The following is a 17,270-nucleotide window of genomic DNA, read 5'->3' on the forward strand; positions in this document are numbered from 1 at the left end:
TAGTCACTACTAGGGAATGAACAAGAATAAACAGCAGGATAACAGAATTAAAAATGGACGCGTCTCTGGACCTCATTGAAATGAGGCCTGTGCGCTTACATCCCTCCCATCAGGTGGTGGGAAGAAGATCCCATCGCCCCTTAGCTCACTGTCTGTGCCAGCGCTGGACCCTTCTCACCACCCCTGCATATGCGTTACTAGTCATCATCGTGCTCCTTCCCGCCGAGACCTAGCACGGCCTCACAATACTTTCTCAACACAGTGTTCTGGGCAGTTGTCATCAGCAGAAACGAGACACACTAGATGAAGTGTCTGATCCTAATTTAGACCAAAATATAGCCTGAGGGCCTCTGTGGTCATGTCAAGGGGATTTTTTTTTTTTTTTTGCTGTGCCGTGGGGCATGCAGGATCTTAGTTTCCCGACCAGCGATCGAACCCATGCCCCCTGCATTGGGAGCGCAGAGTCTTAACCGCTGGGCTGCCAGGGAAGTCCCCAGGTCAAGGGGATTTTTAATTCTGCCTTCTAGAAACTACTTGCTAATCCCTCTTCTGCTGTAGACTCCTCTTCTTCCCCCGTCCTTCTGTCCCTGGGCTGTGTCACCCTTGGACTCTGCAGATGCCTTAATACCCTCCAGACCTGCTTTAGTTCTTGGCCTCACCAGCACATGGAGGTTACTGCTCAGTGAGATCCTTCCCCAGAACCTTCTCCCTTGGGCTCTAGATCATCTTTTGGCTCTGACCCCTGCAGAAGTTCCAGTGTCATTTTTGGTCCAGTGGGTGGGTAAGTCACTCCTCGCCTTCCGGCTTCAGGCTGCCCTGCAAGAATTTTACATCTGTCTCCTTTACTCCTCCTAGAAGTTATGGCTCTTATTCTCAGTCCTTCTCCTTACACGGTGACCCCTTTCTCCCTGTCCTGATTAGGTCGTCAGTAGCATCCTTAACGACACTGCAGTGTAGGGTGAATTTTAGTTTCTTCCCCTTTCCTTCTGAGCTACTATCTGGGCCCAAACTCAATGGCAGTTGGCCTGATGTTACAAGACTATGTGCCTTTTACCACCTGCCTGGCATCTAGGCTGCTCTGTCTGCTTGTCCCTCAGAGCCCTGTTCCCTGGTGGAGCTCCCACTACGTTCCTCTTTGCAATTTGAAGTTCTCAGCTCAGAGCTGGTTGGGCAAAGATTGGCTGCGACTCGAGGCCTGTGAGTTCGGTTACCCAAGCCCACCTTCTCCTCATTGCCTACGCCCCCCTCGTTCACTCAGCATCATTCAGGACCTTTACTGACCACCTGCTCTGAGCAGGTACTGTGTCAGTTGTGAGGTGATAACAGTAAGCATGGCAGAGACCTGGGAATCTCCCAGAGTCAGGGGCACCGTGCAAGACCCCAAATATTGAGCTTACAGAAATGATAATGGACACAGTTTTCAAAAGCCCATCTCCAAGCTTGAGACTTAAAAATGCAGTGAATGAAGGGCTGGACGGGGGGGCCCCCCGTTCACACGTAGCCCTGCACGTGACAGCGTGCTGAGTTCTTGTCTGGGAAGAGTTAAAGCACCATAGGCCCATCTCCTTAGGGGAGCTATGCCTCGAATCCTTAGAAACTTCCTACCCAAATCAAGAACACCACTGTTTCATCAGGAGGTGCTCCCGTTTCATCCTTCACCACAGATTTATCTTCAGCAGGTTCTGAAATAGCTTCACAAATCACTTTTCCTTGTTTCTGTAATGAGCATATGGTGGCCTCATTCGTGTGAGAAATCTGAGTCACAATAGTTGACTTTTAACAATTTAATTTCTCTGAAGCCTCTGTTCTCTGGCTGAAAAATAGACTCGTTTGCTTTATTTTCAGTTCCTTATCAGCATTAGCAGGTAATTCTCTGTATTTGTCTTTGAGGACCGCCATAACACAGTGCCACAGACTGGGGGGCTTAAACAACAGATACGCGTTTTCTCACAGTTCTGGAGGCTGGAAGTCCAAGACGAAGATGTCAGGGGCGTTGGTTTCCTCTGAGGCCTCTCTCCTTGGCTTGCAGACGGCTGTCTTCTCCCTTTGTCCTCAGTGGCCTTCCCTCTGTGCATGTCTGTGTCTTCACCTCTTTTTATAAGAACACCAGTTATGGTGAGTTAGGGTCCACCCCAGTGACCTCGTTTGACCTTAATTTCCTCTCTTTAAAGACCCTCTTTCTAAATAGTCATTCTGCGGTATGACGTGAATGCGGGAGATACAGTTCAGCTCGCTTTTCTTTTGGGACCAAACTTTTTTTTCCCCAACAAAGAGCTAGAATGTGTCCCTTCCTGAGCAGGACCGTGAACAGGAAACCAAAGACAGGGGAACACAGCCGGCTAAAAAGGAGCAGGGTGCTGGCAGCGGGCGGTGCCTCCCAGACTTTACTGGGCCCGGGAGTCACAGAGGGAGCTCGTCAGTGGCGCAGGTTCTGACCCAGTGGATCTGGGGAGGGACCTGGGATTCTGCATTTCCAACAGGTGTCTGTGCTGCTGGTGCACGGGACACTGTGGGCAGCGAGGACGTTCATGCTCAACTGTGGAATGATTTTCAAATGCTCGACACAGGAATATTAGGAGATGCATTATAAACCTTTGGGGTCCCTTTCAAAACGATAAAATTTCTAACGTCGAGCCTGTGGATGCCACATTCTGTTCTCTGATTGTAGCAAACGAGGGCCAAGCAGCATTAAGGCGTCTGTTTAGCTGAGCTGGCTGATCTCGGGGAGCACTCCTGATTGCCAAGGGGCCCCTCGCCGGGGTCTTTACTAACAGCCTTAGAGACTCACTTGGCTGGACTTTCCACATGTGCCGGTGCTGCACAGATGGACCAGCCACAGCCGTCACAGGAGGATGCTGCAGGGGAGAGAGGAAGCCAGGGCAGCCCCTATGCACAGCTAGGTGGTCACATGTCACTGGGGAGACGCCTCCTGACCCCAGCTGATGCTCTGTCCAAGCGGCTTAGGATTTTGAGCCTCTGAGAGAAGGCGAGGAAACGTCTCCCTCCCCTGATTCACTTCAATTGTAAGGGCCTGCCTTCCAGTGCTGGGGGTTGGCTTTCATTAGTGCGAACATGAGTTATTCCCAGGCAGCTCAGGAGACTAGATCGAGCCCTCGGATGCCAACGCACCGCTTAGATGCCACCAGGCTTCTTGGCTCATTTAAACCATCTTCTCACACAGAGGCCCTGAAAGCCCTGCATGCTACACGCTGGCCAGCACAGCTCCCACAGGCGCTCCTGGAGAGGGTCTCAGGCAGCCCATGGGTTCCTAGTCCCCGGTCAGAACCCCGCTGACCAGCAGAAGCCACCACCCTCACGCCGTCCAGGAGCTGGCGTGCCGATGGCACTGAGAAGCCGGAGAGCAGAGCCCTAATGGTGATGGGCGTGAGGCTCTCTTAGCTCGGTTTTGAAATAGATTCAATGACTAATAGTAGCTAAGACACTTCCATCCTTCATAGAAAGTAAATGGAGCATTCTTGAGTAAAAGGAGCTGTATTTAAAGCCCGTGTACCTCAACGTGATGGCGTTTCTTGTTAACTTGGTATCATTTGTGCTGCCTCTACAGTTTCTCTCCCTTTTTTTCCAGCACACGTGGCTACATATTTGGGAAACGCATCATCCTGTTCCTGTTCCTCATGTCCCTGGCTGGGATACTCAACTATTTCCTCGTCCTCCTTTTCGGAAGTGACTTTGAAAACTACATGAAGACGATCGCCACCACCATCTCCCCCTTCCTCCTCATCCCCTAACTGAATTCCGGGTGGGTGTGCTCAGCTAATCAGTCCCTAGAAGCCGTCCTAACTCAACCCTTTAAACGACGCTGTAAATCTGCTGACCCTCTGGGCTTTGCAGCTTGAGCGAACCTCACTTTTCCTGGAAGAGAATATCTTCATGTCAGCTCCGCCCTGGAACGTGACGGTGGCACCAGATTTGCTCTTCAGATCCCGTCTGTGTGTTTCTTCCTTATCCTGCTTTCCGAAGATGTGTTGTGACCCGATTTATGTTTTCCTAAAATAAAATGCAGACACATATGCGAGGCTGGTGGTTGAGTTTTACGTGGGTAAATTGCTACAGTTGAATAACTGCGTTGTTTTCCTTGACCTTAATGATGATGATAAAAAAATACGCTGTCTTCACACACACAGACACACACACACACACACACACACACACCTGGAAGGTCACCAGTGGTCAAGTGTGATTATCTCTGGGTGAAGAGATTTGGAGTAAGTGTTAATCTCTTATTTATATTTTCATGTATTATTTGAAAATTTTTAAGTGGCAAAAAAATACCACGAAACAAAGAAAGAGACAGGACACAACTGAAGACTGCCTTTTCCAGGTTGGTCTGGTGTTGCCCCTGACCCCCAGCATAGCACCCTGTGCACGTCTCAACCGCAGCAAATCCATATCGCAACGTCAAGGTGTTTATAGTATGTGCCGCCCATCCCCACTAAATCGTCAGCTCTTGAATGTCCCTGTTTATTTTGCTTTTCCTGTGCCAAGCTTAGAGGCTGGCACATAGCAGGCACCCAATGGCTCAGACTATTTGGGAACTCAGAAAAAGTCCTGTACAGTGACATATTGTAGGGGACAGTAGGCGTGAGTCGTATGAGATCAAGACTTTCTTCTAACAGTTTTAATGAGATAAATAAATTGGGGATAAATGCAAAAACAAACAAACAATCCTTCCTATGGACAAACAGACTTCCTTAAGAACCTTTTGTTTCCTTGAGAATCTTTTGTTGAATGTGTGCCCCCTACCCACACCCCATGAGAACTAGGTTGGTACCTTTATGTGCTAGCCTCGTGCCCAGCACTCTTTGTATCATTCAGTTTAAAATGTGCTGTAACTCAGTGTCAGAGCCTAGGATGATGCCAGACCCATCGTGGGGGTCCCCAAATATTAGCAGAACAAATGAATAAGTAAGTGCATGAGTTCATGGTCACTGGCTGGTAATACTTCATAAAGTATGTGTGTGGAGCCATTTCCCGTATCAGGTACAGATTCGTAATTGTCCAACCACTGTCACACCTGCTGTCCCTTGACAGAAAAAGCACAATTTGGAAGACAGCAGGGTGTGCTCAGGAGTCTAGGACACCCAATGGAGAGAACCCAGCTCATCGGGACTGAGCTCTCAGTTGAGGTGACCAGCAGTAGATGAGCCCCCTTTACCCCCAGCCGAGTTGCATCATGGTCACCATCACAGGGAGGATGGGGCTGGATGGGGGCCAACTCTCCCCCCGGCTCTCTCCTGTTGGGAGCAGAGTGGACGGGCACGTGGAGTCTGGCCTCAGTGATGTCTGCATCAACGTGTTGCATGCGTGATGCTCCAGGCAAGCAGGTCTCTCAGTTCACGGGAACAGTCCTCACGGGGTCACGGTTTCCTGGCCTGTCTGAGGGTCCGGGCTGAAGACCCCACATCCAGCAGGAGCCAGTTGCCTCAGTGGAGTTGCTTCTGCTCTCAGCTCTCGGGGCGGGAGCAGGACTCAGTATCCTAGCCGGGCCTTTCTTTGCATCTTGGTGACAGGAAAGGTCACGGCAAGCTGCAGGATGCAAGTGGCCCCTGCGCCTACCTCAGCCTCGGCTGGTTCAGAGGATGGTAGGGTGAGAAATCATCCCAGTTTGCCTGGGACCAAGGGCTTTCCTGGAAGGTGGGGCTTTTGTTTTTAAAACTGGGGCAGTCCTGGGAAACCAAGAAGAGTCGGTCACCCTAAGGGTGGGCTAGGCCAGAATATGCCCCGTGGAGCCTGGGGGCACCTTAGCTCCCAGAGGCCAAACTGGCCATGGGGCCTGCAGCGGGCAGGAGAGGAAGCAATGTGGTGGCCCATCAGAGGAGGCTCTGCAGGCCGTGGCCTGGGCAGGGCAGAGGCACCAGGGGGATGAGACGTGGGTAGAGCAGCCTTCCTCCACACTGTGAAGAAGGGGCGCTCAGGCGCAGAGCTCCTGCGTGAGGGACCCCGCCCCTAATAGGAGGCAGCGGTGCACAGTGACCAAACTCTCTGCAGAGTTCCGGCCTCGGCTGGACCCCTGCTCTGTCACGTCCTCAGTTCTGTGCCGTCTTCCCATGTGCTAAACTGGGCTAATAACAGTGCCAGCTTTACGGGGTGTTGCGAGGAATAATGAGATAAAGCAACTGAATAAGTTTACCATATAATAAGTGCTGAAGATTATTATTGCTATATTTATTATATTCATTATTGCTACATTCGTTTTCTGTTGCTGCAGAATGAAATCCCACGCACTTCGACATTTAAAGTCAAGTGCATTGACTATCACAGGCGTCGCGCTGCCGGCTCTAATGCAGTGCGCTCCTCCCAGACTGCTCCGGGGCTCCCTTCATCCTTTCATTCAGTGTCTGTGGTCATCTCTTCCCAGAGCCCCCAAGACCGCCGCCCTGCGCCTGCATAGAAGCCCATCCTTCCTCCGCCTCACCCCCTGTCCTCCTGCCTTCCCGCTTTTCTTGTCCGTACCCATCACCACCAGAAATCAGACCACTTACTTACCCCTTCCCTGGTTTATTCTTTGCCTCCTACACTGGAATGTAAGCTTCCAAAGGGCAGGGACACTGCCTCTATTGTTTATTGCTCTACCCCAGAGCAATAAATACCCCAGAGCAACACCCCTATTGTTTTTTGGTTTTGTTTCTGTTTTTTCTTTGCTGTACGCAGGCCTCTCGCTGTTGTGGCCTCTCCCATTGCGGAGCACAGGCTCTGGATGCGCAGGCTCAGCGGCCATGGCTCACGGGCCCAGCCGCTCCGCGGCATGTGGGATCTTCCCGGACCGGGGCACGAACCCGTGTCCCCTGCATCGGCAGGCGGACGCTCAACCACTGCGCCACCAGGGAAGTGCGCCCCCCCCCCCATTGTTTATTGCCGAGAACAGTGCTGGAGCATGATCAGTGCTCAAGAGACGCTTGTGAGCCAATAACAGAATAGACTGGGTGGTGAGGTTGTATCTCCTGGTTTATATGATGTGTGGTGGTGAGACAGGCCTGGGACCTGGACCCTTTGCTGCGGTGCTGCAGTGCTTGCACGTGGACACACCTCTCCTCCAGCTACAAAATAGAGAGAAACTGTATGGGACTAAAAATAACTGTGTGCATGCGCAGTTGGGGCAAATTCTGGACCCAGAAGATACAGAGACCAAAAAAAAAAACAAACTCAACCGCCACTTTTGAAGAGCCCGGAGCAAAAGCAGGGTATTGAGCCTTCCCCCTGCACACACCACCACCTAAGGGGTGGGCAAACTCCCTAAGCCACCCTTCCGGCCCGACCCCTGGACACACCTCACTCTCACCCCCTGTAAGAAACAAGCCTGCCCCGCCTCGGGAACGAACAAGCAAGGGAACCTGTTGTTTGTTCTCCCTCCCCGCTGCTGCAGCAGGGGCCCCGGTAAAGCCTTGCCTGAATTTCTTGTCTGGCCTCTAGTCAATTTCTATTGACTGCGCAAGGCGAGGAGCCTGGGTCGGGAACAGTGAGGGCTGTGGTGGTGATATCTGAAGGACTATAAGTTGGGACAGGGAGCCTAACGGATGTTCTCAAGTTTTACTAAGCAAAGCTCCAGCTACGGAGCTGTTAAAAGATGCAAATCCCTCAGTGCCACCCCCAGAGATATGATTTGGTAGGTCATGAACAGGGCCCAGGAATTCACCTTCTTATTCAGATTCTCAGGGTTTTCCTGATGTGAGTGGTTGCAGACTACCTTTTCAGGAACCCTTTGCTCTAGAGCTGCATCACCCAATACGATAGCCACACGTGGCTATGGAGCCCTTGAATTTGGCTTGTCGGAATGGAGATGGGCTGTAAATGGAAAACGTACACCGGAGTTTGAAGACGTAATATAAAAAATGTAAAATATCCCATTAAGAATGTTTTTATATTGATTACACATCCAAATGATAATCTTGCGGATACGTTGTGTTAAACAAAATGCATTCATTCATTAATTAGAATTAATTGCACCTGTTTCTTTCTACGTTCCTTAATGTGATGACTAGAAAATTTTAAATTCCATATGCAGCTTGCGTTGTATCGATATTTCTATTGGACAGCACCGGTCCAGAAGTTCTGTGGGAGCCAGCAAGGTCTCCTAGCTGAAAAAAACGCTGGACCTCAGGCTAAGCACGTGTCTTTGGGTAACGATTCCTTGCAGACGATATTGAAAAATTACCACAAGAAGCGAACAGGTCCTGTCTAAATCTAGAAAAGAGTTCTTTGAAGCTTGTTACCCATATGATCATGAGAGTGTTTCATTAAGTATTTCTGATCACAGATGTGGCCCATTATTAAAATATCATTTTTCTGGTCACCCTAGAGGCGAGGGTTATCTGAATATGGAGAGAGAAACAGCTTGTGGAGCTGTTGTATAAATGAAATTACTAGAAAGCACTGCACTCAATTGCATATTGGCTCAGGGACTTATTCTTATTAAAATGTTTAGATAGCAGTTTCTGTTCATTTCTGCAGAATTGCTCTCCAAATTAAAAATTCCACTTGGCACACAAATCGACCAGAGTCCCAGGAGAAGTTTATCCTCCTTTCTTCTTGTTACCCTGGCCTATGCACTTAGATGCTGTGCCGATAGGTAGTACAGATTGTCACCAGCCTACGTATTAACATTTCCTGCAGCTCCGCAAATTGGCACACTCCTGCTTGCCTGAAAGATGTCAGCATAGGCTTCAAGGAAATCAGAAATTCTATCTAGAGAAAAGCAACAACTCTGTCTCTCTCTGGATAATTTTTGAAAACAATTTTTAATGGAAATTGGCCTTAATGGTTGAGGAAGTTTGCTGCAAAAATGGACGTGCTATTAATAGAGTGGAAACCACTGCATAAACATAATGAAACATAAGCCTTCTCAGAATCCAACGACTAAACATCTGCTCACCCAGTCCACGAGAGAGCGAAAGAATGAACACTTGGTGCGTGATTTCTTGCTGCCGCGCGTATATGCTCGGTTTTCATCGTCAGTGCTATGGCCACAGCACTGTCCGGAAAGGTCGATTCTCACCTGGAGCCAGGAGGCCACGCCCACTGGGCACACTGCCTCCCTCCCTCACCCCAATTATGTTTACACTTGTGGATGCACCGGCCAGTGACAGATGAAAAGAGTGCTGGCCGGTGTGACTGACGCCATGCGGCTGGATGAGGCTTGTTATTTCCAGCCTCTGAAAAAGCCTGGGGGAGGGGCCGGAGGGAAAGGGGTGTGTGTGTGTGTGTGTGTGTGTGTGTGTGTGTATAGTTCGTGCCCACTGAGTGGAAGAAAACCTCAATAGCATTCTGTGATTCAGCTGACACATCCTTCCATTGCCCTTTCAATCACCTGGGTTAATGGGGACCACAGAAAGCAGAGCTAATGACTGAAGCTCATCTCAGTTTAACCTTGTGTTTCAAAGCTCTTCCTTCCATGAGTTCCCTGCCTTCATTCTTCCGTTCTATGGGGCTGTTACTGAAACATGAAATGGGAGAGGCTGGGCAGAGAAAGGAAGTGGGTCTCCAGGAAGCTGAGAGTTGCTTGTGTACTTTTCTGAAATGTTCCACTTTACTTTAGTGAGGGATTCTCCACTGGTGTGTTATCATGAAACAAACAAGTCAAATAAATCTCTGAGTACAGGGCCTGTCTTTGATAAAATGCCCAAAACAAACAAACAAACAAATAAACCATTCATTTTTGCTCTTATCACTCTTTATATTGTTCTGTTGGAAGCATTTTAAAGCATAGCATCTGAAAATCTCCTACCGCTGAGAGATAACTCAGTGTTCAGTTCACTCAGACCCGAAATAGGAGAGAAGGAGAAAGAAAGGCCATTGAAGGGATGGGAAAGAAAGAGGAGAAAAGACAAGAAAGAAAGAAATCAATGTAAAATGGAAACGTTAAAGAGACACTTTAAAGCACACGAGGAATACAGAAGGTGTTGCTGAGGGCTGTTTGCGCTCAGAGCTCCGTGCCACACCCAGGGGAAAAACACTGGTGTGACAGAGGGTATTTGTCTCCAAGTGCCTACCTTTTATTTGGGGGAACAGAATTGTTTATGAAAAGATGGTCCCCGGTTCAAGCTACAGTGAGTAGGATCTCAGAGGAGGCGGTGACTGCTGCCCGAAATAGTCAGGATAGGGAGGAGGGAGGCCAGGAGAACAGACGGTGGGCTTGTGACGGTGGGGAAAACGGTGCTTTGTGGTAAGCCAGAGGATACACAAACCATCGGCTTACCTGGGCACATCTTCTTGGACCCTGGAGATTGGACTCATCCAATGTTACAGAGTGGCTATCATCTAAGATGTTTATATATTAATACAAACACAGATGGATGTATTATGTGCTAGGAATGCAAAATTCATGAGTTTTTTATATAAAACACAAGACTTGAAAGCAACATCTCCCTCTCTGTACTTGACCCACCCTCCTCTGTAGTTTAGGGAGGCTTTGGTGGAGATGTTTGAGAGACACTGGTCTGTGAACACAGGGGTCAGCAGAGATAATGAGGAAACCACTGTGACTGGAGTGAAGGATTTCCTGAAAGGAAGGTCCATGGGTTTAGGTCGTGGAGACTCCAGTTGCCAGCCAGCCTGTGGGACCTGCATGCTCTCAGTAGAGAGTTGTTGAAAGTGGGTTTTTTTTGTTTGTTGAGAGAATGATGATTTGTGCAGAGTTCTAATAGAGTAATCTGGCTGCTCTGTAGAAGACAGTTTGAAGAAAGAACTAGCCAGACGCGGGAGGGGAAACAAGCTGGATATAACCAGTAGGTGAAGATGTCAATGGTCCAAATGCAAGATGGTGGCTGAGAGGCTAGAAGACGTAACGTTATGAATAAACAACAAACGGGAAGCATGGCTGGTGGCATGAGAGCAGGGAGAGAAGAGGGAGAAGAAAGGACTCCTGGTTTTGAGCTTGGGTAAGAGAAGACGCACAGTTCAGTTAGGTCCCCATCATTCCCCTGCCACGTTCCAGGCCTGGGTCCAGGTGCCGGGCATCAAGAGTGACTAAGAGACAAGATCCATGCCCACAAGGAATGTTCATCCCAAGGGGGACCTTAAAGACTCCAAGAGGTAAAAGGATCACCTGAGCAAAGTAGATCACAAGAGCCCAAGAATGGGCACTTTCGACGCACAGTTCTGCGTAAAACTGTCATGTAAGATAAACATCTAAAGACGTTGGGAAGCCCCTTACGATTAGGAGAGATGAGAATCCCTAAACACTTGATCATAACCACGGTGATGCCTTTATTACCGTCTCGCTGTGTGCCCGGTACTGTGCATGTGCTCTGTATGCCTTATTTAATCCTTTAATGGCCCACAGGCAAGGACATCTGCCCAAGGTCAAAGGGCTAGGAGGTAACACATTTGGGAGTCAAATTCAGGTCTATCTTATCTTAAAGCTATTGTGGGGACTTCCCTGGTGATCCAGTGGTTAGGACTCCGTGCTTTCACTGCTGGGGGCCCAGGTTCCATCCCTGGTCAGGGAACTAAGATCCTGCAGGCTGCGCGGTGGGGTCACAGGAGGAAAAAAAAAAAAAAAAAGCTACCGTGAACTGACTTAATCCAATGGGGCTGAGCACAACTCTTGGGTAATTTGGGTTTATGACGTCACTGAGACATTGAAAGTGTTCATTATCATGTTATTAGGAAAGCAATTCTCAGACCAAATTTGGACACAAATACAGAACTTTTATTAAACGAGGGTTCCTTTAGAAAGCAGGCCCAGGACAATTCGTACAACTGTGAGCTTGGTGGATTCTAGCTCTTGACTAAAAATTTCCCCTGAGGCACAAGCCACAGTATTCCAGAGGTAGGGCCCTAGAACTGGCATCAGGCAACCAGAAATTTTAACCAATGGCAGCTCACAGGACTGTCTTTGGCCTCAGCGCCATCCCTACGCACAGGACCCCAGCGGCACTGGCTCCCACGGCATGCATTGGGGAGCATTTTTACAGTATTTTACCCAGGCTTCCAAACTTGAATACCTTTCATTCTACCATTGAGAGTCTATTTCTGATACTCATCATGTAGACTAACAAGTCTCTCATTCTGCCGATAAAAACTCATTTCTGACATGCATTATCTTAATACGCAAAGCCTCAGGTGGTGCTTGAAATTTGAAGAGCCGACATCTTTCTGGTACATTGCCAGCTGACCACTCTCGGAGGCTGAATTTTCTCTTACAGCAACTCAATGCCCCAAGAGTTAAGGCTTCAGATAATACAAACTCATGTTTCCATTCTCGATGTCAAGCTATTCTCAAGTAAACTATGGACATTAAAGTAAACTAATGCTCTTAACTGTTACTCCATAAAACCTGCCATATAGATTTTTAAAAATTGATACAGGGACTTCCCTGGTGGCCCAGTGGTTAAGAAGCCACCTACCAATGTAGGGGACACGGGTTCGATCTCTGGTCTGGGAAGATCCCACATGCCGTGGAACAACAAAGTCCATGAGCCACAACTACCGAAGCCCGCACTCACCTAGAGCCCGTGCTCCGCAACAAGAGAAGCCACCGCAATGAGAAGCCCGCGCACCGCAAAGAAAAGTAGCCCCCACTCGCCGCAACTAGAGAAAGCCCGTGCGCAGCAATGAAGACCCAACGCAGCCAAAAATAAATAATAAATAAATAAAAATATATATTGATACAGATAAAGTACCTATATTATTCTTTTTGACCAGGGAATCTTAAACTCACGGCCCAGGCATGAAAATACAGCTAACGATGACCAGCTTTCATTATGGGCAAGGAATTGTGCTGACAGCTTCAGATACATCTGCTCACTTAATCATGAAAGTCAACTGATGATCGAGGTATTGTTATCACATGCCCACTTACGAAGGAGGAGAGTGAGCCTGAGAGAGAGCAAGTAAGTATCCTGTATCACAGAGCTCAGATGCGGTTTTGGGGTCTGGACCTCTGGGGTGGGGATGCTTGAAAACCCTGAAATTATCCTCAAAACATGCATGTGTGGGTCTCCGTGTTGTTCATGTTGTTTCTGAGGATGGGGGGTGGGAAGGGACTTGCTAAGGGTCCTCGAAGGCTTTCAGCCTGGGGGTCTAAATCAGCTCAGCCAGAATCCAGACGCCTCGTCTGACAGCAGCCCATTGAAAGTCATCTTCTTAATGGAGACACAAAGCAAATAGTTCATGTCCTCTTCCGCGGACAGACATCTTGAACTGGGTCTTTTAATCTAAAAACCTAGCATCATTGTACTAATTTATGGAAAACATGTCAGGTAAGAAAAATCACATTCATAAGAAATCAATGGACCCTTTGTATTTGCCAATTTAGGACTGGGCTCAAAGAACAGGATGGCTTCACACTGGTGAAAAAGAAAAATCCAGGTCTTTTGCTTACTGTTTGTTTGTTAAAGAAATGTGACTTGAGGGAATTTTCCTGATAATGGCCTTGCAAGCCTTCCAGACTTTACAGGTGATTTCTAACCCTATGGTCCTTGGCTGTTTGAAAAAATAATCTACTACTCCCATATTTATTTATACCAAAGCAAAATGATCATATTTACCTTGGCTTTGGTGAGGTGTTGACAGAACGGATAATTGAAACATCTTACTGTCGGTAAAGCAAACTGACTTGAAAAAGAAGATGAGGAGAGATAGAGGAAGTAGACATTTTTTTGGAAATATTTTGTCCTTCCATCTTCCTTCTGAGGTATCTTGAGTCTTCACGGGAGAGTACTTCAGGAATTCGTACAAAAAAGAAAATAGACGGTTTCTTTGATCCCTTCTCAAGCCAAACACATTTATCTTAAGAATTGCCTGAGATTTTTATAGAAAGAGGTGTATAAATTTTGCAAAACCTTGAACCATGTTCTACTTACACATGCCCAGCCATCCACCACTTTACTGCCTTTCTTACACTCTAGAAATGAGGCTAAAACAAGTAAATGCCTGATTGTCCTTTGAGGCTCATCTGCCCCTTATACAAAGAGTTCCTGTGAGCACTGAAGCTTTGCTCCTTATAATACGAGGATTTGGTTACATTAATGCAGAAATTCATGAATTTCCCATTATAATGCTGGGGTATGCAGAATTGAGAACCTATTTCGGGTTAGAATATCAGACCTGAGAGAGAAATTGGTGTGGAAATTGATTTTTCCAAAGCCTCCACATTGCAAATGCAAAACCTCTTTTATCTGGTTACTTCTGGGGAAATCACAGCTGGGAGCTAATGAATGGGAAGAGACGCCAAGATATCTTAGTTTCGTGTTGGCCCTAATTCCCCTTCCACCACCAATCCTAGGGGTTGCTAGCTCTGAGCCTGAGCTCCTAGGAGAAGTCTCCTCCTACTGTCCGTCCATGGCCAGTGGGCATTGGGGTCATTTTTCAGAGGTTGTCATGGTCATGCTGATTTACTCACATCCTCTGGCCTGATCCCAACTTCCTTGGGACTCCCACTCCCAATACATATGTGAACCACAGTAGAAGGGAGACATTTCAGGCTGGAGGCCGGTAAGAAGACCTTTTAATAATGAATAGCTTCCTCCTTCTTCAAACACCTAGAGCATCTCCACTCTCCACTATATGTCTCCTCTAAATCTCCACGACTAGATTGTAAATTCCACGAGACGAAAACCTTTGTCTTGCCTTTCTCTTGTGTATTTTCAACCACAAGCTGAGGGCTGTGAATATAGCGGACACCTGGTGAATACTGATAGATTAATTCCTTCTTTAATGTGGCAGAAGCTTTCGTTGATGTTGTATTTTCTTTAGTAGATGGAAAGCTTCATGAGGACAGGGAGTATATGTATTAAACACTTGTGCAACATCTAATTTAATTACTGATCAGAGTAAATGGAGAGACTGAAATAGGTAAGGCAGCGATGAGTTTTGTGATGATGCTTCCCTGGAACAATTTATAGCATTGGAAGATGGAGAGGAGGTGGTATTCAGTTTTTCTTCCTGGCGTGGAAGCACTTCCCTGGCACGGCTGATGGCTCTCATCTCTTGGAACACTTTCTTCATTTGGCTTTCTTCTCACCGCATTCCGCTTCTCCCCATCCTCTGCAGGGTTAGAGGTCAGAGCTCTCAGGCAGCAGAGCTCAGCTTGCAGGGATGATCTCCTGGATGTACTCTTACACCTACACTGAATTCTTCAGTGCTCTTCTCTACATTTGCCAATTTCTAAAATTTTTTTCCTACAAAAAAAAGACCTCTTTTTTTTTTTTTTTTTTTGCAGTACGCGGGCCTCTCACTGCTGTGGCCTCTCCCGTTGCGGAGCACAGGCTCCGGACGCGCAGGCTCAGCGGCCATGGCTCACAGGCGCAGCCGCTCCGCGGCATGTGGGATCTTCCCGGACCGGGGCACGAACCCGTGTCCCCTGCATCGGCAGGCGGACTCTCAACCACTGCGCCACCAGGGAAGCCCAAGACCTCTTTTTTTTTAACCTCCAGATTAAATCTCCAATTTCCCTCATCTCCACTTAATATGTCCACAACAAAACCCCCGATTTGCCCAACCCCAAAATCACTTTCTCCCACCTTCCCTGTGGTCCTCAGCTCAGTAAACAGCAACTCTGTACTCACTGCTCAGGACGAAGCCTTGGGGTCAACTTCGGCTCCTCTTTCATTCTACCCAATCCTTAGAAAATCCTATTGGTTTTACCTTCAAAAGATACAAAAACCCGACCATTTTCACCCCTCTGCCGCCTCCACCCTGTTCTAAGCTTCCACTGTCATCGCACTGTAAACTCAGGAAGGCACAGACCTGGTCTGTGTTGTTCGTCGCTGTATCTTCAGTTCCCGGAACGTTGCCCGGCACACAGTAGGTGCTCAGTTGCTCTTTAATGAGTATACCTCTTGCCTAGATGATGGCAGTAATCCGCTAGCTCCGGATTTCTCAACCCTGGCAAGACTGACCTTTGGGGCTGGATAATTCTCTGTCGGGGGGGTTTGTGTGCAGGGCAGGATGCTTGACAGCATACCCGCTGAGACTCACCGATGCCAGGAGCACACTCCCTGACTCCCCAGGTTGTGAGAACCAAACGTGTGTCCAGGCACTGTCGGGTGTCCGCTAGGAAGCAGAACCACGGCCACGGCCCGTCCCCCCCCTTTCGTGCTCATGCCACTCAGTGTCTGAGCGGCCAGAGTGACTCTCCAAACCTGTAAGTCAAACCATGGCTTCCTGTTGACTCAGAGCAAAATCCTAATACCTTACAGCACCCGTAAGTCCTCTCCCTTCCCTGACCCCGTCCCTGCCCACTGCTCGCCCGTCTCAGGCCCACTGTTGCTGGTCCTCTGGACACACCAAGCACGTTCTGCCTCGGGGCCTCGCCTCTCGCCGTCCCACTGCCTGGAACACCCTGCTCCACGGTCTCTCACATGGAACCTATACAGCAGCATCCTCTTCTATCCTCAGCATCCCACCCACTACCTTGCTCTGTGCCTTTGCAGTACTTACCGCCTCTTGATAGACAGATGTGCCCAGAATGGCACGGCGCCTGGTGGTGATTGCGTGTTGGGTGAACGGCCAGGGGATGGGTGGGTAGACACGGGCAACAGTGGTTCTATCGTGGGTCCTCCTTCACCCTCTGTCTTTGGCTCCCTCCTAAGTCTTGCCAAATCACACACTGGTTCTGTATCCTCCTAACGCTGAAATAGGACCAGAACTCAACAAATGGTGTAAAAGAAACCAACGTATTCAACCAAAAGCCTCACAGGGAATACCTTCCGGAAACCCGGCCGCTTTATGTCCCAGGATTTGGGCTTTATTTAGGGTTAGCAGCACAGCTTAGGGACTGTGCTTGGAGTTGGGGTTGGATTGCCTGGGTCCATCCAGGCATCCTCTGACCCACGTGGTCACAGGCAAGGACGTTTCCTACCTGTGCCCCAGGCCCTTACCTGTGACATGGGATAATAACATGACGGAATTCCCAGGGCTGTTGTGAGGATTAAGAGAGTTAATTATACATGTGAAGTGCTTAGGGAGGTAGCGAGCCCTGGATGAATATTTGCTAATGTCATTAGTCTGTGTGTGTTTTGCCTTCATGAGGATTTGGTGCCTGGTGAAAAGATGGGTCTTTGAAAGTTTCTGCAAGTCATTCGTTCAGTTGGTCCACAGGTATTGATGGCCTACTCTGTGCTGTGCTGCTCTAGGTGCTGGGAATATGGCTTGAAGAGGAGAAACAGGGTCGCTGGCTTTCTGGAGTTTACATTCTACTTGGAGGATACAGCCAATAAGCAAATAAACAAAAACTGATCAGATAGTAGTAAGTGCTATGATAAGAATCAAACAGCACAATGAGACGGGGGTGGGGGGGGGTTGCCTTA

At 48.4% G+C, this 17,270-nt stretch overlaps 1 protein-coding gene and 1 long non-coding RNA gene across 2 annotated transcripts in view; both read left to right on the top strand.

The window, feature by feature from the left end:
• ALOX5AP (arachidonate 5-lipoxygenase activating protein) overlaps positions 1-4,036 on the top strand; it is a 30,475-nt gene extending 26,439 nt beyond the window's left edge. The window contains exon 5 of the mRNA XM_030882566.2: positions 3,587-4,036. Within this exon, the coding sequence (XP_030738426.1) occupies positions 3,587-3,749 (163 nt within the window). The 3' untranslated portion in view covers positions 3,750-4,036. The remainder of the gene's footprint in view (positions 1-3,586) is intronic.
• LOC138842408 (uncharacterized) overlaps positions 1-17,270 on the top strand; it is a 97,383-nt gene that overhangs the window by 68,821 nt on the left and 11,292 nt on the right. The window contains exon 3 of the long non-coding RNA XR_011376893.1: positions 12,664-12,851. This is a non-coding gene — a long non-coding RNA (uncharacterized lncRNA). The remainder of the gene's footprint in view (positions 1-12,663; positions 12,852-17,270) is intronic.

This window comes from Globicephala melas, chromosome 18 (genome assembly GCF_963455315.2).
Source record: "Globicephala melas chromosome 18, mGloMel1.2, whole genome shotgun sequence".
In the NCBI taxonomy this organism is placed as follows: domain Eukaryota; kingdom Metazoa; phylum Chordata; class Mammalia; order Artiodactyla; family Delphinidae; genus Globicephala; species Globicephala melas.